Below are 25,488 nucleotides of genomic sequence, written 5' to 3'. Positions count from 1 at the left end.
ACACACACACACACACACACACACACACACACACACACACACACACACAAAATCTTGATCATTGCTAACCCCACTTTATTATTTGAAATGTGTAGGATGCTAAGTAATAATTAAAGTTTTCATTTTTATTGTAGCCTCCATTGATGTATAATGTGAACTGCATGTTTTCAGGTGAGCCACCACCGACATTGCCCCCAGTTCCGGTTGCTATGGAAACAACCCCCCAATCAAAGAATCCTGGAGAAGGCCAGGCCATGGACTGCGAGGTTGCCAACTTCTTAGCAGTAAGTAGAAACTATATTGCAGAAAGGAGTCTAATCCAATTAACATGTCGCTTACAATAGACATCCAATCAAATTATGCACTCATGATCAAGTGAAGTTCTCAGTGATAAGAGATTTTGAGATGGTGATGTCACTTCTGAAAACTTGAAAACTATGACATGTCTATCCCTGCTGTATAATGGTAACATCTTTTCGTGTTATTTCAGGAAAGGGGCGGTCAGGTAGCCTAGTGGTTAAAGCGTTCGCTTGAAACGCTGAAGACCCGGGTTCGATTCCCGACATGGGTACATTGTGTGAAGCCCATTTCTGGTGTCCCCCGCCTTAATATTGCTACAAGCGGCGTAAAACCATACTCACTCACTCACTATTTCAGGAAATCAATGCCATATCAAGTGACAACCCAGCCGTGGACCATAACGACATCCCGCTACCTCCCGGAGCCTTCATCCCCCGGGACCAGACCGCCGAGGTGATGGCAGAGAAGGCTGTTCAGAGGCTCCAGGCTGAGGAAGCCAAGGTCGAACCCAAGCCAACCAAGAAGACAAGCAGCTATTCCATGTTTGTGAAGGGAGACTCGGAGCAGCTTGGGGACAAGAAGTCCTACATGTCCAAGTTCACCAAGGGTGGTGTGGAGGTGCTGGGACTGACGGCAGAGAGCAAGGTGATGGCGGATGTAAAGGACGAAGAGTTTGAGCTGCCTGAAGGTACGAGGTTGTCTTCACTGTTCAGTACCATGTTACAGGATGACGGGGAATAGGGCCCTTCTTGTCGTCACCGTTCAGTACCATGTTACAGGATGACCTGGAATAGGGCCCTTCTTGTCTTCACCGTTCAGTACCATGTTACAGGATGACCGGGAATAGGGCCCTTCTTGTCTTCACCATTCAGTACCATGTTACAGGATGACCGGGAATTAGGCCCTTCTTGTCTTCACCGTTCAGTACCATGTTACAGGATGACCGGGAATAGGGCCCTTCTTGTCTTCACCGTTCAGTACCATGTTACAGGATGACTGGTTATAGGACCCTTCTTGTCTTCACCATTCAGTACCATGTTACAGGATGACTGGGAATAGGGCCCTTCTTGTCTTCACCATTCAGTACCATGTTAGAGGATGACCGGGAATAGGACCCTTCTTGTCTTCACCGTTCAGTACCATGTTACAGGATGATCGGGAATAGGGCCCTTCTTGTCTTCACCATTCAGTACCATGTTACAGGATGACTGGGAATAGGGCCCTTCTTGGCTCAGATTTTAAAGTTATTAATATCTGTGTCTTATCAGTATGATTATTATTAAAGTAGGGCAGTCGGGTAGCCTAGTTAAAGCGTTCACTCGTCACGCCGAAGACCCGGTTTCAATTTCTGACATGGTACAACGTGTGAAGCCCATTTCTTTTGTCCCCTGCCGATATATTGCTGGAATATTGCTAAAAGCAGCGTAAAACCATACTCACTCACACACTCACTATTAATAAACTAGGCTTTTCTCTTTCTTACAAATACATGAGGCTAAATTTGTTGAATCTTTCATTTTAGTGTTAGTAAAACAAAGTTAGAAATTGGCCCTAGTGCTGTAGCCCTTGCCAAACTGCCCAATAGTTAAGGCATTGTAAGGACTACTATTAATTTGCCATTTATAAGGGTTTTTCTATATTTTATCAATTCTGAGGACTAGTGGACTACAATTGTTAGTTTCTAATGCTGTAAAAAGGTAACTGTGGGCAAGTCAATTACTGTTTTTTTAAAGTCTAACTTGTACTGTATCTATCTACACCACCTTAGTATTCAGCTTCAATCAAAGATATTCAAAAATGAGAAAAAACGCTTCAGAAAACCTCTGAAATAAGCTAGACTTATTATGTCAACATAATTAAGAGCATAGATTGTTGCTCATAGTATCAATCACTGGATTGTCTGGTTCAGACTAAATCATGTACTGTCTGCCATCAGTTGCTATCTTGCGGAGTGTGTCATCATACAACAAACAAAAGCGTGTCTACGTTTTTTTAGAGATTTACAGAATTGGTCTCAGTTAATTTCTGAAATAGGTTTCTTTTTTCTTTTTTTTAACACTGCACTCAGCAATATTCCAGCTGTATGACAGTGGTCTGTTAATATCAAGTCTGGTCCAGACAATCCAGTGATTAACATCATGAGCATCAATCCACGCATAGTCAACTTTTACGACAAGAATGCGTTGCTGAAGACCTATTCTAACCTGGATCTTCACGGGTAGTATTGATACAGAGTATTGTGTTGCCAGCCCCGATGTCTGTGTGGCAGCAGTGTCAGGACGAGAACACCAAGTACATCTACTACTGGAACTACGTGACGAACGAGGTGACATGGACGATCCCCATGGACTATACACAGTATCTCCTGTTGATGAAGGAATACGAGGACAAACTGGCACGCATACCCGAGGATGTCCGCAAGAGACTCGAGGCCAAGAAGACTGCCAGGTAAGATTTATGAGTGCTCTTTGTATTTGTTATCTGCTTGATGAAGTTAAAAAGTTAGGGGGACCTTAGATTCAAATACCCTGGGCCCCAGCTTAGGCTTGCTAGAAACCTGAGATCGATGGTTCGCCTTGTCAGCGCCATTCCTGTGCTCATGGGTTTACCAAAGTGGTCAGTTCTTCTTGTGACCACAAGGTGGACTTCACTGATGGTAGTGCTTGTTTCTTGAGCAGAACCTGGAATCCAGAACCATTGAATATTTCTAGATGAAACTTGCTATACAGATCAGTCAAGTGGTGAACTGGTGCCTTTTGATGATTTGGGATTTTTATTTTTTATATCTTTTTATGTTTTTATGACGACAAGGTAGACTTTACTGAAAATGAGGGTAGTGCTCATTTCAGAGCAAACTCCAAAACCGGTGAATATTTCAGGACGAGACTTTCTATACACATGATACAGATCATTCTAGTGATGAATTGGTACTTTTTGATGATTGTGCATATTGAAAAATCCTGAACTGCATTATTTGTTTTCTTCACTGATCCAAAGTATCCAAGGGGGTATAACTAGCCAAACTCCATTTCCGAATCGCACGAGACCATGGGGATATGTCATCTCCTGATGTCTCTTGTTTCCGACAGTTTGGCGATTTGTTATATTAAGCGAAGTAGTATTTCTTTCCAAAATATTGTAAACAGTGAGTCTAAATTTAGATTTCCATATCAAATATATTGTGTCAGTTTTGCCATGTATTCCTAGTATCAAAGACTTTTGTGAGTATAACAGTAAATTATTGCGTCAAGTACTCAGGAATTACGCATCAGGTAAAACCCTGCAGAGCAGACATAAATGCATAATACTTTCTTTTCAGTGAAAATCAACAGTCCCAGCAAAATGGAAAAAAACAAGAAAAGGAGGAAGTGAGTGACCCTGTGGCCATTGCTCCACAGTTACCTCCCCTTACAGAACAGGATTCCAAATCTTCCAGCCCAAGCCAGATTGTGGGACCACAGCTTCCACCTGCTAGAGTAGACTCTCCACAACCAGAGGATTCTGAAAAGCTTAAATCCAAACTCAAAAAGTCCAAAAAGACATATGGGCCTGTTCTTCCAGAGAGTATGGACGTTGCAAGTACCAAACCTCAAAAACCAGAGGAAGAGGTTGCCTCAAAGCAGAACCCCAATATTCTGGAGGTGGACATGTTTGTGTCTGAACTTTTGGGTGGCAAGGATCAGACTGGTGGCAGTAGTGTTTTGAAGAAAGAGGGAAAGAAGAGTGAAGACAAGGACAGTAACCATGGAAATGGAGTCAGCTTGCCAAAGAATGGAGTGAAGAAGGAAGGTGGTAAGGAGGGGGAGGAAGAGGACTTCGACATCGATGACATTGATGCAGCTCTGGAGCTGGCTCTGGAGCGCAAGACAGTGAGTAGCAGAACCTCAGACTGCATCAGCAGAGCTTCACATTCCTCCATCACCTTTGAATACAGTCATTTTTTCAGTGTAGCCGCTATTTTTTTATCTGCCACGAAGTGGAAGGGGATATAGAAATATGTGCTGTCCGTCGGTATTTGTGAAAAATTTATCTTTCAAGTTTCCGTAGCAACGACTTTGATTAAGATTGAAAATGGTGGTAGTGTTCCTTTCCGGAGCAGATCTTGAAAACCATTGAATATTTCTCGAAATAAGCTGCGTATTTGCATAAAATAAGTAAAGTATATCACCATTACCTGATCAATTTTGAGTTGCTGGCATTTAAATACTCAATAGCATGACAACTCTCTGCATAAATACTAAATGTATCAACTCTTTGCATTCCAGTCTATATTCTCAGATCTTCATTTACAGGAATCACACATCACACATTGCCAAAAAGGCATTAAAGGCGACTATGCTTGTTGGAAAACCATAGAATATTTCTTCACCAAATTTGGCACATAGATAGGTCTAGTGGTAAACTGGTGCCTTTTGATAGTTTGGGCTTTTTAAAAAATTATTTTTCGAGTTTCTGTAGCAACGACTTTGACTTAGGCTGAAAATAGCGATAGTGCTCGTTTCCGGAGGGCTTATGTCTTGCACACAAACAGATATGTCATTGGTTGATGCACGTCATTGTATCCTTATTTCGTTGATCAATGCTCATGATGTCAATCACTGGATTTTCTGGTCCAGACTCCGATTATTTACAGACCGTTGTCATATAGCTGGAATATTGCTGAGTGCAGCATTCAAAAAAACAAAAACAAACCAAAACCTAAAACAACATTTTAAGCAGAATTATTTAAGAAATACCAATACCCGTGTGAAAAAAAAACTTGTGAGTAAATACACAATAGCACCAATAATTATCTGGAGCCCTGTTAAATACAGTATAGAGAAACCCATGAACACAAGCCACTTGCAATGTCTAACACTAAAAGTAGCCGAAGGTTTCAAATGTCAAAATGTCCCGGCGTGTAGAAATAGGTAAACTTTTCAGCAACATCCTATATATCTGTTTCAGGCTGAACTGAAGAAACTCAACAGACTTGAAACCAAAGACAGCAAACACTCCAAATCCAAGAAACACGACAGGAGAGATAAAGACAGGAAGAGAGACAAGCATCGGTCGGACTCCCACAAGTCGGAATCTCGACACAAGCACGACAAGTCAGAGACAAGACACAAATCCGAGTCCAAACAGAAACGGTCTTCGCGCCATAATTCCGGAGAACCAGAAGAGAAGACGTTTCCAGCAGAGAGCCAGCCTAAGAAGGCAAGGCTTGTGGCAGCATATGGTCAGTATTTGCAGTTATATGGTGCTGGTTATCGCTCTCAACGATAATGTTCACACCAGAGCAGTCACATCTCAATCATTGATCAGCCTTGTGGGGATTCCAGTTAGATACCCAGCAGCCTGGGGTGGTCAGACTCGGTGACTTGGTTGAATGCACTCCTTTAATGTAGGACATTGTTCATAATATCAGTGGACCGCGTCTGTGGTCTAGTGGCAGAGCGTCCACCGAGAGGGTGGAAGGTCCAGGGTTAAATACCCAGCCGCGTCATACCAAAGGACATTACTAGATGGTACTTGTTGTTACCATAGATCTCTATTGGATCCCAGAGCAGATATTTAATAAAACAGTCACCGCCATTCCATTGTCATCCCCTTCTCAGTTCTAGCAGCCAGTACTCATCACCTTCTCAGCTCTAGCCACCTACACTCATCCCCTTCTCAGCTCTAGCCACCTACACTCATCCCCTTCTCAGCTCTAGCAGCCAGTACTCATCCCTTTCTCAGTTCTAGCAGCCAGTACTCATCCCCTTCTCAGCTCTAGCAGCCAGTACTCATCCCCTTCTCAGCTCTAGCCACCTACACTCATCCCCTTCTCAGCTCTAGCAGCCAGTACTCATCCCCTTCTCAGCTCTAGCAGCCAGTACTCATCCCCTTCTCAGCTCTAGCAGCCAGTACTCATCCCCTTCCCAGCTCTAGTAGTCAGTACTCAGTACTCATCCCCTTCCCAGCTCTAGCAGCCAGTACTCATCCCCTTCTCAGCTCTAGCAGCCAGTACTCATCCCCTTCTCAGCTCTAGCAGCCTATACTCATCCCCTTCTCAGCTCTAGCAGCCTATACTCATCCCCTTCTCAGCTCTAGCAGCCAGTACTCATCCCCTTCTCAGCTCTAGCAGCCTATACTCATCCCCTTCTCAGCTCTAGCCACCTACACTCATCCCCTTCTCAGCTCTAGCCACCTACACTCATCCCCTTCTTAGGTCTAGCAGCCAGTACTCATCCCCTTCTCAGCTCTAGCAGCCAGTACTCATCCTCTTCTCAGCTCTAGTAGCCAGTACTCATCCCCTTCCCAGCTCTAGCAGCCTATACTCATCCCCTTCTAAGCTCTAGCAGCCTATACTCATCCCCTTACCAGCTCTAGTAGCCAGTACTCATCCCCTTCTCAGCTCTAGCAGCCTATACTCATCCCCTTCTCAGCTCTAGCAGCCTATACTCATCCCCTTCTCAGCTCTAGTAGCCAGTACTCATCCCCTTCCCAGCTCTAGCATCCTATACTCATCCCCTTCTCAGCTCTAGCAGCCTATACTCATCCCCTTCCCAGCTCTAGCATCCTATACTCATCCCCTTCTCAGCTCTAGTAGCCAGTACTCATCCCCTTCCCAGCTGTAGCAGCCATCACTCATCCCCTTACCAGCTCTAGTAGCCAGTACTCATCCCCTTCTCAGCTCTAGTCGCCAGTACTTAGGTTTCCGTATTGAGCTATTTTCTTTTAACATTTTACATAACTTTACTTCCGGGAATGTTAGTCTATCAATTGATCTGCAGTAAGTGTGTGTACAACGATGGTGTTGGTGTTGCCAGATGAAGACAGTGAGGAGGAGGATGCCAGCATGAAGACCCCCCCACCCCCGGCAGAGCCAGTGAAGCAGGAGTCGGAGGAGCCCACGGAGGAGGAGCAGCCAAAGGAGGTCCCCGTGCCGCACATCGTCAAGGTCAAGGTATGCCAGACACCACTGTACAGCGGGGATAGAGTTGACAGACGATATAAAGCACATATCATGCCCAGACACAAGCAGACACTCATGAATCCTCACATTCAAGCCCAGACTCATGCGGACACTCAAGAAGCTTCAGACACCCATGAATCCTCAGACACTCATGAATCCTCAGACACATGCAGGCACTCATGAATCCTCAGACACTCATAAATCCTCAGACACTCATGAATCCTCAGACACACATGAATCCTCAGACATGAATCCTCAGACACTCATGAATCCTCAGACACACATGAATCCTCAGACGCATGAATGCTCAGACACTCAAGAATCCTCAGACACTCATGAATCCTCAGACACTCATGAAAACCCCAGACACTCATGAATCCTCAGACACTCATGAATCCTCAGACACACATGAATCCTCAGACACATGCAGGCACTCATGAATCCCCAAACACTCATGAATCCTCACACTCATGAATCCCCAGAGGCTCATGAATCCTCAGACACTCATGAATCCTCAGACACTCATGAATCCCCAGACACTCATGAATCATCAGACACTCATGAATCCTCAGACACACATGAATCCTCAGACACTCATGAATCCTCAGACACATGAAGACACCCATGAATCCTCAGACACTCATGAATCCTCAGACACCCATGCTCAGACACTCATGAATCCTCAGACACCCATGCTCAGGCACATGCTCAGACAATTGTGCTCAGACACATGCTTAGACATGTGTATCACTGCTGTGCGTCTATGCAACATGTTACACACTTGCACTCAAACTGAAAAACTGTCTACTCAGCATGCTCAGTGGTATTAAAGTACCCAACAGACTGGACCAAAGGGAGTAAAAATAAAGATGATATAAAGCACATATCATGCCCAGACACATGCAGACACTCATGAATCCTCACATTCAAGCCCAGACTCATGCGGACACTCAAGAATCTTCAGACACCCATGAATCCTCAGACACTCATGAATCCTCAGACACACATGAATCCTCAGACACTCATGAATCCTCAGACACATGAATCCTCAGACACATGCAGGCAGTCATGAATCCTCAGACACTCATAAATCCTCACACTCATGAATCCTCAGACACACATGAATCCTCAGACATGAATCCTCAGACACTCATGAATCCTCAGACACACATGAATCCTCAGACGCATGAATGCTCAGACACTCATACATCCTCAGACACTCATGAATCCTCAGACACACATGAATCCTCAGACATGAATCCTCAGACACTCATGAATCCTCAGACGCATGAATGCTCAGACACTTATGAATCCTCAGACACTCATGAATCCTCAGACACTCATGAATCCCCAGACACTCATGAATCCTCAGACACTCATGAATCCTCAGACACACATGAATCCTCAGACACATGCAGGCACTCATGAATCCCCAAACACTCATGAATCCCCAGACACTCATGAATCCCCAGACACTCATGAATCCTCAGACACTCATGAATCCCCAGAGACTCATGAATCCCCAGACACTCATGAATCCTCAGACACTCATGAATCCTCACACACATGAATCCTCAGACACATGAAGACACTCATGAATGCTCAGACGCATGAATGCTCAGACACTTATGAATCCTCAGACACTCATGAATCCTCAGACACTCATGAATCCCCAGACACTCATGAATCCTCAGACACTCATGAATCCTCAGACACACATGAATCCTCAGACACATGCAGGCACTCATGAATCCCCAAACACTCATGAATCCCCAGACACTCATGAATCCCCAGACACTCATGAATCCTCAGACACTCATGAATCCCCAGAGACTCATGAATCCCCAGACACTCATGAATCCTCACACACATGAATCCTCAGACACATGAATCATCAGACACTCATGAATCCTCAGACACACATGAATCCTCAGACACTCATGAATCCTCAGACACACATGAATCCTCAGACACTCATGAATCCTCAGACACATGAAGACACTCATGAATCCTCAGACACTCATGAATCCTCAGACACACATGAATCCTCAGACACTCATGAATCCTCAGACACTCATGAATCCTCAGACACTCATGACTCCTCAGACACCCATGCTCAGGCACATGTTCAGACAATTGTGCTCAGACACATGCTTAGACATGTGTATCACTGCTGTGCGTCTATGCAACATGTTACACACTTGCACTCAAACTGAAAAACTGTCTACTCAGCATGCTCAGTGGTATTAAAGTACCCAACAGACTGGACCAAAGGGAGTAAAAATAAAAATAATGTGAATACCCATGGAAAATTATCAATTCCAATGTGAATGAGAAGTAGTAAATATTCAGTGGCTCAAACTATGATCTGGAGACCTGAACCCAAGCCACCTGAAATGTCTCACGTTGTATGTTGTGTGTACGCAGGATGATGTGGAGGATGTGGCCAACATTGCCCTGGGCAAGCTGGAGTTCCTCGAGGTCACCAAGAAAGGCTTGTCCAAACTGCAGGTGCTCCTCCTCGAGTTGCAGGTACGTTGATGATGAGTAGGAGGATGGTTAAGTCCCCTGACTTCAGAGCTGAAATATTCATGCTTTAGACTTTGGCAGGGATAGGGTACCTGCAGCCCTCTGAGGAGGATGTCTTTCTTGTGTTAACAGAGAGGCGGTCGGGTAGGCTAGTGGTTAAAGCTTTTGCTCGTCACTCCGAAGACCCGGCTTCGATTTCCAACATGGGTACAATGTGTGAAGCTCATTTCTGGTGTCCCCGCCGTGATATTGCTGGAATATTGCTAAAAGCAGCGTAAAACCATACTCACTCACTCACTCACTATGTTAACAGATTACTCAAATGGTACATGACCCATGGTGATCATATTTTTGTAAGAATGAGTTCGTTAAGATAATCTTGATGCTAAGGAGTTTTACTGATAGTTAAAATATAGGTCATATTCTCAAGAACCAGTGCAGAAAGGGGACACATTGTGTGAATGATAGTGGCTATGACAAAATTCAAGGTTCGAAGAATATTGATTGGTACTGATTGGAACTTATCTATTGCACCTATGTTGCTTCACTCACTATTGATGTTTGTCACATCAAAAGGTTTGAGCGTCATAAACAAATTTCTTCATAATTCAGGTGACTTGTGGCACAATTTCCTGTGTCTATTGCACACTTTTGTGCATGCATTTTTAACTTGTAGAAATAGCTTCTTGTTCTTCACATGTTCAGTAAGATCTGCCTTTCACAAGATCCTTTAATAGGATGAACAAAACTTGTGTGACTTTTATACCATGAGTGAGTGAGTTGGGTTTAACGCCGCTTTTAACAGTATTCGAGTTATATAATATCGCAGTGTGTCAGTTTAATGTGTGAGGAACGCCCAAAGTGATGCAGGTCTGAGACGTTTACCACTTCGGTGAAACCCACGAGCACCCGTATTGTGCTGACAAACCTAGAAACATAATCGGGGTGAACCAGGATTCGAACCCACAATTGTAGGTTTCTGGCGTGCCAAAAGGACGCAACTCTGCACAGTGTATTGCGCCGCTTCAGACGACTGGGCCCCCCGTGGCCCCGTTATACCATGAAGACCTCAGGCCAAGGTTAGCCATTTTTGTAAAATGACAAGGGTTTGGTTTTGTTTTTTATTGTTGTTTGTTTGGGCCACTGAATATTCAATAACGTAATGCTGTATTTGTCGTATTATACAACCTGCTTCAAGAAGCGCACCCTGGCCAATTTCTAGACCAATTGTCTGAAGCAACCTGTGTGAATTTTCATGACAGTTCATTTTCAAGTATTGAAGATTTTGCAGACTTTTGTACAGAAGAAACAACAGTGTAGAAGGGTAGATAACTGCACGGTTACTATTGACCGAATAAGATTTTAGTATCATTGACGCTCGAACTGTGTTTGTTCTCTACTGCTCGATCTCTGACAACAAATTTATTAAATACCCTTTGACAGGTTTTTGTTGAAGTATTGGGGCGGTCGGGTAGCCTAGTGGTTAAAGCGTTCACTCGTCTTGTCGAAGAGCCTGGTTTGATTGTGTGAATCCCATTTCTGGTGTCCCACCATGATATTGCTGGAATATTGCTAAGAATGGCATAAATCCACAGTCACTCACTCACCTGTTGAAGTTTCCAGGGTGATTAGTACAGTATCCTTCAAGTTTGTCGTTTATATTCAGACTCGCTTCCGTGACTGGCAGGATGGTGGCCTGGACACAGAGTATTTTCTATGTCGTCTACGTGAAGCCAACAGGCAATTGGAGCAGTACGAACAGAGTGCAGTGCCCGCTGGATTTTCGTGCCACTGGGACAGGTACGAAAGACTTTTCCTATCTTCGTGTTTCATTGATACATGCAGGCGTGTATGGACCAAAGCAAAAGTTTTAAGAAATCAAAGCAGAAAATGCCATGACGTTCAAGTCTGCCACCCCACTGGCTCAAACAGACTTGCAATTTGGGTCACCTTTGACAAAATTTTGGCAGTTATCAAACTTCCAAATTTCTCTCCCACATGGAGGGAGATTTGTTTCTTGGCAATGAGCCTGGTCCATACTGCTGCCTTCACAGTGTTATGTGGCTGAAACTGTTGTGAGAGAGTTGTGAGATAGTGAACAGTGCATCAAGGTATCAAACGAAGCCTGGCCACTTCAAGATGGTGGGAGAGTCCGCAAGGGAGACAACCAGGCCCGGCAACAGGGGAGACAACCAGGGGTGGTGAGTTGGAGAACAAATCTTTTATCTACTATTGACCTGTTTTAGATCTCTGGACAGATATCTCCTGTAGACAGTGTGTTTTCTCAGTTGATAATGATTTTAAGAAAACAGAGATTAGACTTCACGATTTGCTGCCTATTTTCAGAATGGCTATGGCTTGTGTGAAATTGAGATATTAGATTTCGTGATTAGGGTAATTACTTTTTGGTGGGTTGATCGAGGTCTTCAAGACTTGAGATAGCAGATGGATGAAGTGTTGTTTTAATGAATAAGACAAAGTAGAAACCATCAATCCAAAAAGATCCTGACAATTAAATTTGTATTACGCATTCTGTTTCCTACTTCAAATTTACTGTTTATTCTGTTATTCCGAAACTTCCGAAATTTCAGGGGGATGACTGATGATCTAAAAAAATATTGTTATTTTACTTATGACCACCAGTCCAAAATAAGCTTCAGACTGGTTGGATATGACCAATCCCAGAATGAATCAGATATTTAGTATCAGTCGCAAAGCTATCTCGAACTCTAGGTGCACAGTAGCTGCAGCGATAAGATGCCATTGTGCGAGTAGGCCCTGTGTTGAAGATTATGTTTTACATTTTACATGCGTATACTGTTAGGACATGTTAGAATAAGATGATTAATCCAACTTTCATTACAGGCTTGTGTTTGCCTAATCAGCTCTCTATTTCAGTGTTAAATGTGTCATAAGGAGGGTCTCTTTGTGCAAACGAATCTGTGTCAGGTTCACTGCTTTGACTGCATGTTAAGAAAGGCTAAGGAGTGACACTCACCATGGCCGTGTGATCTGCCTATGCATTAACTAAAAGGCTAAACTATAGTCAATGAACTAAGCCATATGAACTAAAGTAAATGAACAAAGCAAAGCGTCAAAGTGGTTGTGTTGATGAAGAGGGACCAAGTCAATGGATGCCAAGCTGCCGATGTTGGACAAGTAGAGATGTAGGAATGAAATGGGGATGCAGAAAGCCTTCATTGCCCGCTTCATGGACCAGTTATATGATGAAGCCTTCCTGTGATTCACTCGAGGACTTTAAAGCCTTGATTATGTAGGCCAAAATAAATCAACATTTATCATTGTTAGACAAGTGCCGGTTGTATCATTTTTTGAAGGCATATTCTTCTGTTGAAACTGTGATCATTTTAATACCAATGGGAAAAGCAGCATTCCGAGTGTCCTGTTGGAGAGAAATGTTTATTCTGCGACAAAATTTATATCCCAATTATTGAAACTTTCGAATATGCCTTACAAATGGAATAAATTGGATTTGTTCTGTCCTTCAGTCTGTGTGGTTTGTTCCAGGTATCTCAGAATTGTATGTTGGTTCCAGTGAGAGGGAGTGCCAGGAATCGGTGAATGGTTTCTATGAGCTCTGTGTTCAATTGATTCAATCTATTTCTACGATTATCACCATGATGGAACCTTACCTACACACAAATAATTTGTTTTAAATTCTGTGAAGTAGGAATAGTTTTTTTTATATTTTATCATTTTTTTGTATCATAAGTTTGGAAGTCAGGTTCAGGCCCAAGATGAAATAGGTGTTTCTGGTATCCTGTCCAACCCCAATTTGGAGCTCGCAACTTCTTTTTCTTGAGTAGAGCCATAGCGTTTATCACCATCCTGGTATTGTCCATATATTATGCCACTAGAGTAACCTTGTTGAATGTCACTAAACTAACCTTGTCATTGTCTTCATTTGAAATCAGTTAGATTTTTACTGGCATACTTCTAATTACCGTTTTAGAAAAAGAGTTAATAAGACCCAATAACCCGACTTCAGCTGGAGGAAACAGTTTTTATTTTTGGCCTTATGCAGTGTTTCTTGTGACAGAAACCAGAATTTTGATGTACACAAGCTCCCATTGCACTTTGTTTTAGTATCATCAGATTTGGGACAAATATTCTACATGTTGTGCATGACAGTAGGCGTGTCAGGTAGCTCACCTGGTCGAGGTGTCCTGCTGACCAACAACACGGCCATAGGATCCTGTGGGATATAGTTTGTGAAGCTCAATGAAATACATTAAGTTGACGTAATTATGAAAGAAACAAGTAATTATATTTTTTTCTATTGTTTTTCTACTGTAATAATATGTAGCTTCATTAAGATTTGTTGGGTGTATGTGGCATTGTTACCTTGGTTACTTTTCTATAAAGTCATCTTAGGACAAGCACAATTTGCTGTAATGTGTCATTTTCAATTCTCACAGTTTTACCGTTATGAACAAGTTTGAGCTCACTGAACTGAAAGTTGTGTGAGCTTTGGGCATGGCCTGCATGTCTGACATCGACATCTGTGTCAGTGTCAGCGGTAAGCACCTCCTCCTCTGAAACCACAGAGGTCAAACTGAAAACCTATTTATGTCCATGAATCTTTCGTTCTCTCAAAATTCATTGTTCACTCAGTAAACGTCTTCTCTTCTGAAATTGACAGTGCGAGGAAGCAGACTTTTTAACATAGATGTTAATACTTATTAACGACATCAAAGTTTGTTTAAAATATTTAATGTTAGCTTTTTAGTCCTCTGTATTTATGCCGACGCTATTTGAATATTGGTGCTCAGCAACTTCAGTTGAGTGTTAGTCTTCGTTGACATTGTAAACTTTTGACAACATGTCCGGGTGAGCTACAGTGCCTGGCACTATTTTTATGTTAATTTGTTGATGCATTTAAGTCCAAATTCAAGACAAAATCTGGGTTATAGTTCTGACAAGGGAAGGAGAGTTTGGTTTCTTTCATTGATGTAAATCTGCTGTTTGGCATCAATTTTTCTTTTGAAATTTCTTGGAAAATAAATTTCAAAGTTATTACAGTATGGATGGAATGGATGAATGGGCCAGATACACTTCTGAGATATCCTGGAGTTTATTTTTCAGCGTTCTAATGTCTCCCTGTCATCTTTTTTATATTTGTTTATCAGTGTACTCAATGATAGTTTATGATACACAAGATTTTGAAAATTACCATCAACATTTTGGCAAATGTAAAATTCAAAAAAACTGTTTGTAACGATTTGAGCCGAAATAACAAAATTCAACATGTTTTGATCTGATCAGTTTTTTAATCATGTATGGAGATATGCATGTGGAAATTGATATGAAATACATCTTTATTCTCTGTTCTAACATTGATTTAAGATAAGATTCACCTTTCTGGTACATAAATGGCGATGGGGTAGCCTAATGGTTGAAGCGTTTGCTTGTCACGTGAAGACCAGGGTTTAGTTCCCCAGATGGGTAATGTGTCAAGCCCATTCTTGGTGTCACCACCGTGTGATTGCAGAAATAAAGCAAACAGCAGCATACCACCCTGTCGACTTACTTGGTCATTTTTTATTAAATGATCCAAATAGTTGCTGTAATATATAGCTGTGAGTGAAGTTCGTCACTTATTAACATCTGTCCCTAAAGGCCAACAAAATGTTCCTACGAGAAAGGGGTGGCCCAGTCGTCTAAGGAACCACAATGCACTGTGCAGAGTTGCATCCCTTAGGCGTGCCAGAAACCTGTGATCGTGGGTTTGAATCCCAGATGTGCCTTGATTATGTTTCTCGATTTGTCAGCACCATGCCAGACTCACCAAAGTGGTAAACGTCTGAGACCTGCAAGACTTGGGGCTTCACTCCCCCACCGAGCAGACAGGCTGTGATAAAACTGAAATACGGTTCACAGCAGCAATACACCATCCTCGCTCACTTCATGAGAAAATGCAAAGTATTAAAATAATTCTTTGCTTGCTGATCACGTTTCTGTTGCTGGAAGGAATGATGGTCTTGTTGTCCGGTCGTTGAGCCTGGCAAGTCTCACAGTATGAAACATCAGACATCATGTTCCCGACAACCTCACCTTCACCTCTTGCAGACTTGTATTTCAGGTAGGAACATTTCTCAACTTCAGAAATTGACCTTTACATTTTTTTCTGCGTGGAATTTTCCCATGTAGAAATTTCAGACGTTACTTCTACACCAATGAGAAAAATGGCGAATCTCAGTGGGATTACCCCGAGGCAACACCTGCAGCCAAATCAGTTCCCAGTAGCCAGTCCGAAGTGTCGTCTTCCAATGAGCCAGCCATTCCTGACGTAGCCCCACCGAGTCCGAAACCAAAGCCCCCACCCCCACCTCTACCCCCTGATGAGGACGAGCCAGTGTTGTATGGCCCCCAGCTTCCACCGACGACAACAGAAAACGTCACCCCGCCTAATGAGGAAGACAATCTTGCAAATTCAGTAGGTAGCCTTTATGTTTGAAGAACCATGTGTGAGAATGGACAAGGCATCGGTGGTCTATTGGTAGAGCTTCCGTCCGGCCGGAGGTTCTATCTTTTGCCGAGTCATACCACAAGATGTTAAAAGATGGTACTTCTTGTTACCCTGCCTGGCATTTGGCATTAAGGGGCTAAAACAAGGACTGGTCAGTATACTGTGTCTGAGTGGGGTATCCATGTTAAACTGCAGCATGGGATCTCAGTGTATGAACTTAGCACAATATTCATAAAATTCATCATTGCGATCACCATTTCTTGTGAATACTGACATTGTAACAGTCACAAAAATATTTGAAAGAATTGGTGAGTCAAATGTGTGTCGTAAGTCTGTGACCTCTTTCCTATCGATTTTGTAACCTGCAGGCTCACGTGGAATTAATACTCAAGTTCAACCAGATACCATCGACAGAGCTCCAGTTACTTTTGGTGTTGTGGGTATTTTACCCATGCATTTTAAAATCATTGGGTATCAGTAATTCTATCTTGGTATTCAAATTTCTGTTACCCACTAGTTTTTACACATGTGGGTATTTAAGTTAAATATTTAAAAACACTATTCATCTAGTCCCTGCAAACTGGTGTCGTGTGGGTTCTAGAGCTTTATAGGACTCAAAAATACCACGATACTTCCACAAGAAAGTGTGACGGCAAACGATCATGATGTAACTGTCATCGTGGAGTTTGGCAAGGTTGACGGAATGCCCGTTTATAATTTCAAAATAAGTTGCTGATTTGCTAATCAAATACACAGGGTTACTTCACGATATTTTGATGATACGCACAAATTTTATTTTTGTAGCGTATCTGTAATGTTCGTTGCATATTTGAAACGCATGGATTATATTTTACTGCGTATTTCTGCATTTCTGATGCGTATTTTACGCAGATACACAGCTTATTTGGAGCTCTGCATCGAGGAGCCATAGATTGTTGTTTCGGGTTATGTTTGTAACCTTCTGTTTGTTTCTTTTCTCCAGATTGATGGTGAGCCCATGGCTCCAGATAGTTCAGATGGTAAGGTTTATTTCAGTAAATACAACTTACAAAACTTGTGGAAATCTGGTTTGCTCATTTCTAGCTGTGATAGGTCCTGGGCAATAATCTTTGATGGTTAAACATTTACTTGTAATCAGGGTAAGAAAGTTCATTTCATTTTCACTAGCCCACAAAGGTTATCGGCTCTGGAGCTGCCATAGTCTAGTCTAGTTCATAAAGTCAAAAAGTAAAATTCAACAAATGGTCTTTCTTTTGTATGAAATGGTAAATTGTCAGAAGTCAAACCTGTTGAGAAATATTGCCAATTTGTTGATATGGAAAAGGTCACGATATGGCTGAAATACTGCTGATGTGACGTTAAACTTTAACTCACTCACTGATATGGAAATGTTTGTTTATGACGTAAAGTTACTATGCCATGACGTGAATTCACCTGATGAAGGAACAAGTTGTTATCCGTGATATTCCATGGCTCAAACAAATGCGTTCAACTCCTTTTAGAGAAAACAACTGAATGTTTTGAAGCTGTGACCAAAAAATATATCCTGATTCTTAAAAAAATCCCAGGCCTGTTCCCCAGGATATTATGTGGTTGGATCCTTGTATAAATATGGTGATAACTAAGTGTCTTATCCTTTACAGAAATGCCCTCTGAGCCACCGAAGCCCCCAGAGCTGGAACCGTCTGAACCTTCCGAACCTCTGAAAGAAGACTTACCTGTGTTTCCTGGAGAGCCCCCACCCCCAGGAACTGAAGTTCTGTTTGGTCTCCCACCTCCCCCGCCCCCCTCAGAACCCTATCCAGGGGACGACGACACCAGCTACAGCGTGGATCACGACTCACCAGAAGAGGCTGACATGGATGTGGATGATCCAGAAACACCCGCTTCAACAGATGCTGAAGACTGCGTGACGTCCTCCCATCCAGACTACATTCTTCCATCCATCCCTGTCTCATCCTCATCTGATATATCATCTGTCTCCCAGCACTCATCAGAAGCTCTGGAGAGTGCTCCAGTGATATACCGGGCTCCTCAACTCAATGTTGCTGCCTCATCTTCATCAATATCTGCCTCTTCAGTAATAACTGCAGCTTCATCATTGATCTCAGCTTCAGCAACTGCAGCAGCTCCTTCATCGGTTGCGGCAGCTCCAGCAGTGATCACATCCCAGCCTGTAACTGAGATCGTGGCGCCAAGTTCTGTTCCCCCAAGCTCTTTACCCATTGACATGTTCGCCAGCACTCCTGTAAGTGAGGAGATCTCGAGCACCTCCTTGGTGGAACCTCCTGCTCCCCTGCCTGCACCACCTGCACAGCCAGAAGCAGAGAAAGGCCAGAAGGAGAAAAAAAAGAAGAAGAAAGATAAGGTGAGCCATGTTTGACCAGTTGTTGTGGCTGTACTTGTCCCACCTGTAGTGATTCCAGGGCAGAATAGGTGTATGCTGTGTCTATGTCCTGATGTTGAGAATGTTGAGTGTTGATGCCCTGATGTTGTGTGGTGATCCCCTGATGTTGAGTGTTGATGCCCTGATGTTGTGTGTTGATGCCCTAATGTTGTGTGGTGATCCCCTGATGTTGTGTGGTGATGGCCTGATGTTGTGTGTTGATGCCCTAATGTTGTGTGGTGATCCCCTGATGTTGTGTGTTGATGCCCTGATGTTGTGTGGTGATGCCCTAATGTTGTGTGGTGATCCCCTGATGTTGAGTGTTGATGTCCTGATGTTGTGTGTTGATGTCCTGATGTTGTGTGGTGAAGCCCGGATGTTGTGTGTTGATGCTTTGATGTTGTGTGTTGATGGCCTGATGTTGTGTGTTGATGCCCTGATGTTTTGTGGTGAAGCCCTAATGTTGTGTGTTGATGTCCTGGTGTTGTATTTTGATGCCCTGATGTTGTGTGGTGATGCCCTGATGTTGTGTGGTGATGCCCGCATGTTGTGTGGTGATGCCTGGATGTTGTGTGGTGAAGCCCGGATGTTGTGTGTTGATGCCCTGATGTTGTGTGGTGATGCCCTAATGTTGTGTGCTGATCCCTTGATGTTGAGTGTTGATGCCCTAATGTTGTGTGGTGATGGCCTGATGTTGAGTGTTGATGCCCTAATGTTGTGTGGTGATCCCCTGATGTTGAATGTTGATGCCCTGATGTTGTGTGTTGATGCCCTGATGTTGTGTGGTGATGGCCTGATGTTGTGTATTGAAGCCTGGATGTTGTGTGTTAAAGCCTGGATGTTGTGTGGTGATGCCCGGATGTTGTGTGTTGAAGCCCGAATGTTGTGTATTGATGCCCGAATGTTGTGTATTGAAGCCCAGATGTTGTGTGTTGAAGCCTGGATGTTGTGTGTTGAAGCCTGGATGTTGTGTGTTGATGTCCTGATGTTGTGTGTTGAAGCCCGGATGTTGTGTGTTGAAGCCTGGATGTTGTGTGTTGATGTCCTGATGTTGTATGTTGAAGCCTGGATGTTTTGTGTTGAAGCCTGGATGTTGTGTGTTGAAGCCCGGATGTTGTGTGTTGAAGCCTGGATGTTGTGTGTTGAAGCCTGGATGTTGTGTGTTGATCATCGAATGTTTGTGTTGCAGTCCATCAGCAGCAGCAGCCTGTCGCTGAAGAAGAAGAACGTGTCGTCGCTGGTGCAGAAGTGGCAGCAGGTGAAGGTGCAGGTTGAGGAGGAGGAGAAGGTGAACGAGGAGCGACAGAAGGCCATCAGACAGAAGCTGGAGGAGTGGAAGAGGGAGCAAGCACACAGGTATCTCCTTGCATGCACCTGACCCGCGAAGATCCGGGGTAGAATAGGTCTTCAGCAACCCATGCTTGCCATAACAGGCGACTGCCCTGTACAGTAACATGTCACGCTGTCAACTGGCGATACTTATCTGGGCTCCCATGATGATCCAGGTTAGCAGTTGTCTCAAGCAACCCATGCTTGTCGTAAGAGGCAACCAACAGGATTGGGTTGGTGGTCAGGCTCACAGACTGGGTGGATGTATGTCATATCCCAATTTTGGATCGATGATCATGATGTCCATCACTGGATGAAACCTGCTGTCATGAAGCTGAAATAAAGCTGTAAAACGAAAAACAGAAAGGATCATTAGTACCTCATAGACCTTGCTAGTCTTGCTTGCTGTTCAGAATCGATTGTCACTGTAGTGAGTGAGTTTGGTTTTACGCCGCTTTTAGAAATATTCCAGCAATATGGGGACACCAGAAATGGGCTTCACACATTGTACACATGTCGGGATTCGAACCCGGGTCTTCGGCGTGACGAGCGAACGCTTTAATCCCTAGGCTACCCAACCGCCCGATTGTCATTGTAATGATTATGACAATGATGCATGCTGAATATTCCAATTCTCAGATCACACACCGTTTGTATGTTTGATGCTTATTCTATTGACCTCTGGTTTGTAAGAGATGCTGATCGTTTTTTTATTTTTTCAGCTGAGAGAGAAGAACATTCCGCACACTGATGTTGCTGTTTCCCAGCTCCTCTGTATCTTCCTTGCAGTAAACACACAGCAACATCCCCAACACGATGGGGAATGACTTGTCTCATGCACACTGTCACAATGGTTCCTATGGAATATACAAAGCTCTATAGTTTCTGGAAACTGGAAGCTCTAAAGCTCTAAAGTGTGGATGACACAGGTTTACGTGCAAGGTGACAGAAAAGAGGAGGATGCACCCCTTGCGTGTCTTGGCTGCACTCCCTGCACCTCGTTTGGATCCACCAATGAGATATAGATTGACATATTGGATATTCTTGCTGTGAACTGTAATCTAGGCCTGGTTTGTTAGTGCTATCCTCTGTCCATGTTATGATACAGGAGTATTTATTACCCAAATACCTTCAAACTATATGTTGTATTAAACAATATTCTCTCAACCTGTTAAGATCATCCTGCTGCAGTTTAGTTGAAATGTTGTTAAATAGGAATTAGTTCCATTTGTTTTTCATATGTAAAGTGGCATCTTTGATGATTGTGTAGATAGATGCTCATGATGTCAATCACTGGATTGTCTGGTCCAGGCTTGAATATTGCCAAGTGCGGTGTTAAAGAACAGCAAACAAACACAATGGAGTTACAGTGTCTGAATGCTGCCGATGTGACTTTAATTCAACTCACACTACTCACTCTCATCATCAGGGGACGGAGGCAGGAACTGAAAGTGTACAGAGTTTTGTATGATGTCCGCGGACAGTGAATGCTGTATATGTTTGCATCAATCATTGGGCATGAAAATACACAGAACAGAACTTGTTTTTTGCAACAATGGTTTCTTTGTTTTGAGTGGCAATATCCACAGCATTAAATGTGACATATCGAGTCAGTATTCAACCAGACAGTCATGAATAGCAAAATTTGTTGAATCAGCAGTATTCACTGACTCACTCAGCCTGGTATTAACTGTATCCACTTGTTATTTGTTGCAATACGTGGGTCAACACGTGATCATGCATGATGCTAGAAATGTTAGTTGGTGTGTCGGTGGGAACAAAATATGTTGAATTCTTCCTTGAGAATTTAGGGTCACTGTATGGTCCACCAGTAACATCTGATGTGGATCAAAGTACCAAATGCCTGGTTACCTGGTCGTTTAGAAATATGCTTATGATGATTAAAGTAGACATCATGTGCTGTTAATACATATGACAGTACATCGGATTTAAGGGTCACGATAATTAGTGATGTGTAAATTTCAGGATTTGGTACACATTAGTATAAAACACTTGTGCTGCACTAGTTTTGGGACTACAATCCCCCACTGATATATATCTCGTCCAGATGTGCTTTGCAATACAAGGGTCACAATACAATACAGATACAATTGACAAAACGAACACCTCCGTGGTCTAGTGTCTGTCTGACGAGCGGAAGGTCGGGGTATAGATCCCTGGCCGCATCATACCAAAAGACATTAAAAGATAAGATGTTTCTTGTTGTTACCCTGCATGGCGCTCAGCATTTATGGGCTAAAACCAGCACTGGTCGGCTCTGAGGCAGTATTCTGTGTCTGAGTGAGATAGTCATGTTAAAACTGCGGCATGGTATCTCCGTAGGCTAGCGCTATAAAATCTGTATTATTCCGGCCAAACACACACACGCATGCATGCATGTCGCAATAATCTTGAACGCGACGTCCCATTTCACCTCACCTCAATATAATACAATACAGTCATATGCATTGAGATGGATTGGTCTGACATGATGCACATTGAGACACTCGGCAATGTGATCCTCTGATCGGAAGCTGGCATCAAGTAAAATGCGTCATATTGAGGAAGCAATATAGTCCATAAGCAGAGTTCGATATTAAGGAGGGTCTTCGGTTCCTGGACAGTTATTTCAGGGATCCAAATCAAGAACAAGAACACCTATACTTTCTTGCTTTATTACAAACACTGTATTTATTAACCCTACATATTCAATGAGGAAGAGAATTAATGGATGTCAACTTCTTCATTATGCTAAATTCTCTTCCTTATGTGTATCACTTCTAAATGCCTTTCAAAGCCTTGATACAAATTCATTGTTTTAAAATCCCAGTACGAAACTTCCAGAGAATGACACAAACATAACCACCATTGTTGGCATTTTGATACTGTTGGATCTGATAGAACAGTGAAAGATGAAAACATGGGCAAGGCCGCTTGTGTTCGTTGAACAAGATAAGACAATGGTTCTTGATCAGGGTGAATATTCCAATTTTCTGTACTCATTTTGAGATAGTGTGATGTGTCCGCTGTTTTCAGTACTGTCCTTTGATGTCAAGTGTTCGGTAAGGAGTCAGTGGATCTCTCTGTTGTGGTGTTTCCACTGGAACAGTGAATCTCGATAATGGTAAGCTTTCTTATTTTTCTGTTCACATCGGTTTGATAAGATGTTACATAGTCTTCAGTGTGTAGTCTTCATCCTATCATACTGAATGTTAGGGTAGTGAATCGTGGATCTCACTATCACCTTGCTTGTATGAAGCTAGGTGGCTGTTTGACTGTGACATTGTCGATGCCATGTTAGTGATGTAGATATACCGTATTCGACGTAATAAGCGCCCCGCTCTAATAAGCGCCCACAGCGATATTTGCTGATATATTGGCTGGTGAACAATCCCAATTAGCACCACTTCCGATTGATTGATCAATGTACACAAGACTTATTTATTCGCGTATAATACACATTCGTGTGTTATATGCACCCTTAATTTTGGGCGATTAAATTCTGGGAAAATATATCTGTCGTACATAAACATTTCAGGCTGTCACCATAAACCAAGAAATTTATCTTTCAACTCTGTTTTTTTCACCAAAATGATATTCTAATAAGAGCCCCCTATTTCTAATTTTGAGAGCGCCCTGGGTGCTCATTACGTCGAATCTGGTAATACACACCCTAGCCTGATGATTGATTTGTTGAGCCTTTAAATCAGTTAACTCTTTCAGATTCTTGTTTCTTACTGCTATCCAATCCAATTATGACTTTCTGCACCATCCGTAGAATGATCAGTGAATTGACAATTAAGATGACCATGACGAAATGCATCTTCACTGGAGGAAATATTTATGTTCGGAAGTTACATCTTTGTTTTCATATGTTATATGAAAGTTTTGATTTATTTAAATCTTTTTGGAGAAAACTTGTTTCTGTTCTGTTTTTCTATGTATTAGATACAGATGTGTGTATTTGTCATCAGCACTGATGGATATTAAATAACAAATGTAACAACATTGTCTGTATGTTGTTTAAGTATATGACAGTATCGTGATTTGCTTACATGCAGCAGCCTTAGTAAGACACAATGCATTCTTGTGGTCAAATGTTGCGTCTATTACCAAGTATACCGTGTATAGGTTTCACAATCACTTCTACCTCCCGTATTCAGGTTAGTGATCCTCAGCTTCCTCAACATGATTGTCATCCTTTTAGAAATAGTGAAAGAGCTGATGTCTTCAATACGTGTTTCAGTTGTGGTCAACTATTATATATTAATGTTTGTAAATTTTGGGAGCCATGCTTTACCGCACGCTATTACCAAGTTAGCGCTATATTGAAGGGCGCAATAACGAGGGAACACTGTAGCAGTACGAGCATCCATTTTGTGAGTGGGTATGGTTTATGGTGCTTTTAGCAATACAGTGGTCTTGTTAGGCATTAGGTTACTGTGGGCATGTTCACAACATTGGGATATGGGCTCATTATGATACATGTTAAACTGTCACCACCATGAGCCTCTAATCAGGAGTGGGAGTCAAGCATAATGTCTTTTGTTAAGTAAGCTTGACATGGTAGGTCGTGTATTGATATCAGATGATACAAGTACTAGTATATATACAAGAGTGACATTTAAGATTGTGTGATAATCCATTAAGAATAACAACTTCAGGTTGTATGTGCAAGAGGTCTCAAGCTTCTGTTGTGATTGGTTCATATCTACTCAATATATTTTAGTTGTTTTTTTCCTTTGATGATGGAAATGTTTCCATAACTGTCAAGTCGAGAGTTTTTGTTTGTCCTATCGCGTATCACAATGAAGTGGATCGTTATAGCCCTCTTCGTTAGTGGGGTCGGTCGGGTAGCCTAGTGGTTAAAGCATTCGCTCGTCATGCCGAAGACCCGGGTTCGATTCCTGACATTGGTACAATGTGTGAAGCCCATTTCTGGTGTCCCCCGCCGTGATATTGCTGGAATATTGCTAAAAGCAGCGTAAAACCATACTCACTCACTCTTCGTTAGTGATGCAAGAAGCCACTGATGAGTGGGCTTTCCTCCCAGAACCTGAACACAATGGACACTCACAGTTTGGCTGTAAATATGTCAAATGAAATAGGGCATGTACATAAGATCTTCACCCGTGTTAAGCTGTAGAATGTATGGCATGATACATTGTGTTTGGGATGATGGCTCAACTGATGTTTGAATGTGGACATTGTTGATCGTGTTACAATCATTTTGAATATTAGTTTCAATGCTACACACTATCATTTTAGGAGAAGATATATTGCACAAAACTTATTCTTGTTTCATGGTGATTATTAGGATTGTTCTTTGTTTGTCATGTAAATGTTCATTGTCACTATTTTGTCATGTACATAACATTTGCTGTACGTGAAACCACTGGAAAACTAAACGGTTGCTCACCCAGCAACTGTCTCAGTACGTAAAAACTGACTTTTGCAAAAATGACCTGGGCCTTCTTGCCCAAAGCGATCTTAGCGCTAAGACTATCTTAA

The 25,488-nt window shown here is 42.6% G+C and overlaps 1 protein-coding gene across 1 annotated transcript in view; it reads left to right on the top strand.

Annotated features, from left to right (window-relative positions):
* The window catches only part of LOC139462211 (formin-binding protein 4-like), a 30,267-nt gene extending 5,485 nt beyond the window's left edge, over positions 1-24,782 (top strand). Inside the window, exons 5-17 of the mRNA XM_071243805.1 lie at positions 172-284; positions 658-988; positions 2,550-2,748; positions 3,620-4,169; positions 5,248-5,521; positions 7,098-7,234; positions 9,671-9,775; positions 11,439-11,572; positions 15,944-16,229; positions 17,245-17,281; positions 17,906-18,630; positions 19,838-20,004; positions 20,700-24,782. Coding sequence (XP_071099906.1) covers positions 172-284; positions 658-988; positions 2,550-2,748; positions 3,620-4,169; positions 5,248-5,521; positions 7,098-7,234; positions 9,671-9,775; positions 11,439-11,572; positions 15,944-16,229; positions 17,245-17,281; positions 17,906-18,630; positions 19,838-20,004; positions 20,700-20,703 — 3,062 coding nt within the window. The 3' untranslated portion in view covers positions 20,704-24,782. The remainder of the gene's footprint in view (positions 1-171; positions 285-657; positions 989-2,549; positions 2,749-3,619; positions 4,170-5,247; positions 5,522-7,097; positions 7,235-9,670; positions 9,776-11,438; positions 11,573-15,943; positions 16,230-17,244; positions 17,282-17,905; positions 18,631-19,837; positions 20,005-20,699) is intronic.
* Positions 24,783-25,488: the final 706 nt, after the last annotated feature.

This window comes from Haliotis cracherodii, unplaced genomic scaffold, assembly GCF_022045235.1.
Source record: "Haliotis cracherodii isolate W230 unplaced genomic scaffold, xgHalCrac1.p SCAF_15, whole genome shotgun sequence".
Lineage (NCBI taxonomy): Eukaryota > Metazoa > Mollusca > Gastropoda > Lepetellida > Haliotidae > Haliotis > Haliotis cracherodii.
This window is presented reverse-complemented; position numbering and strand designations above follow the sequence as displayed.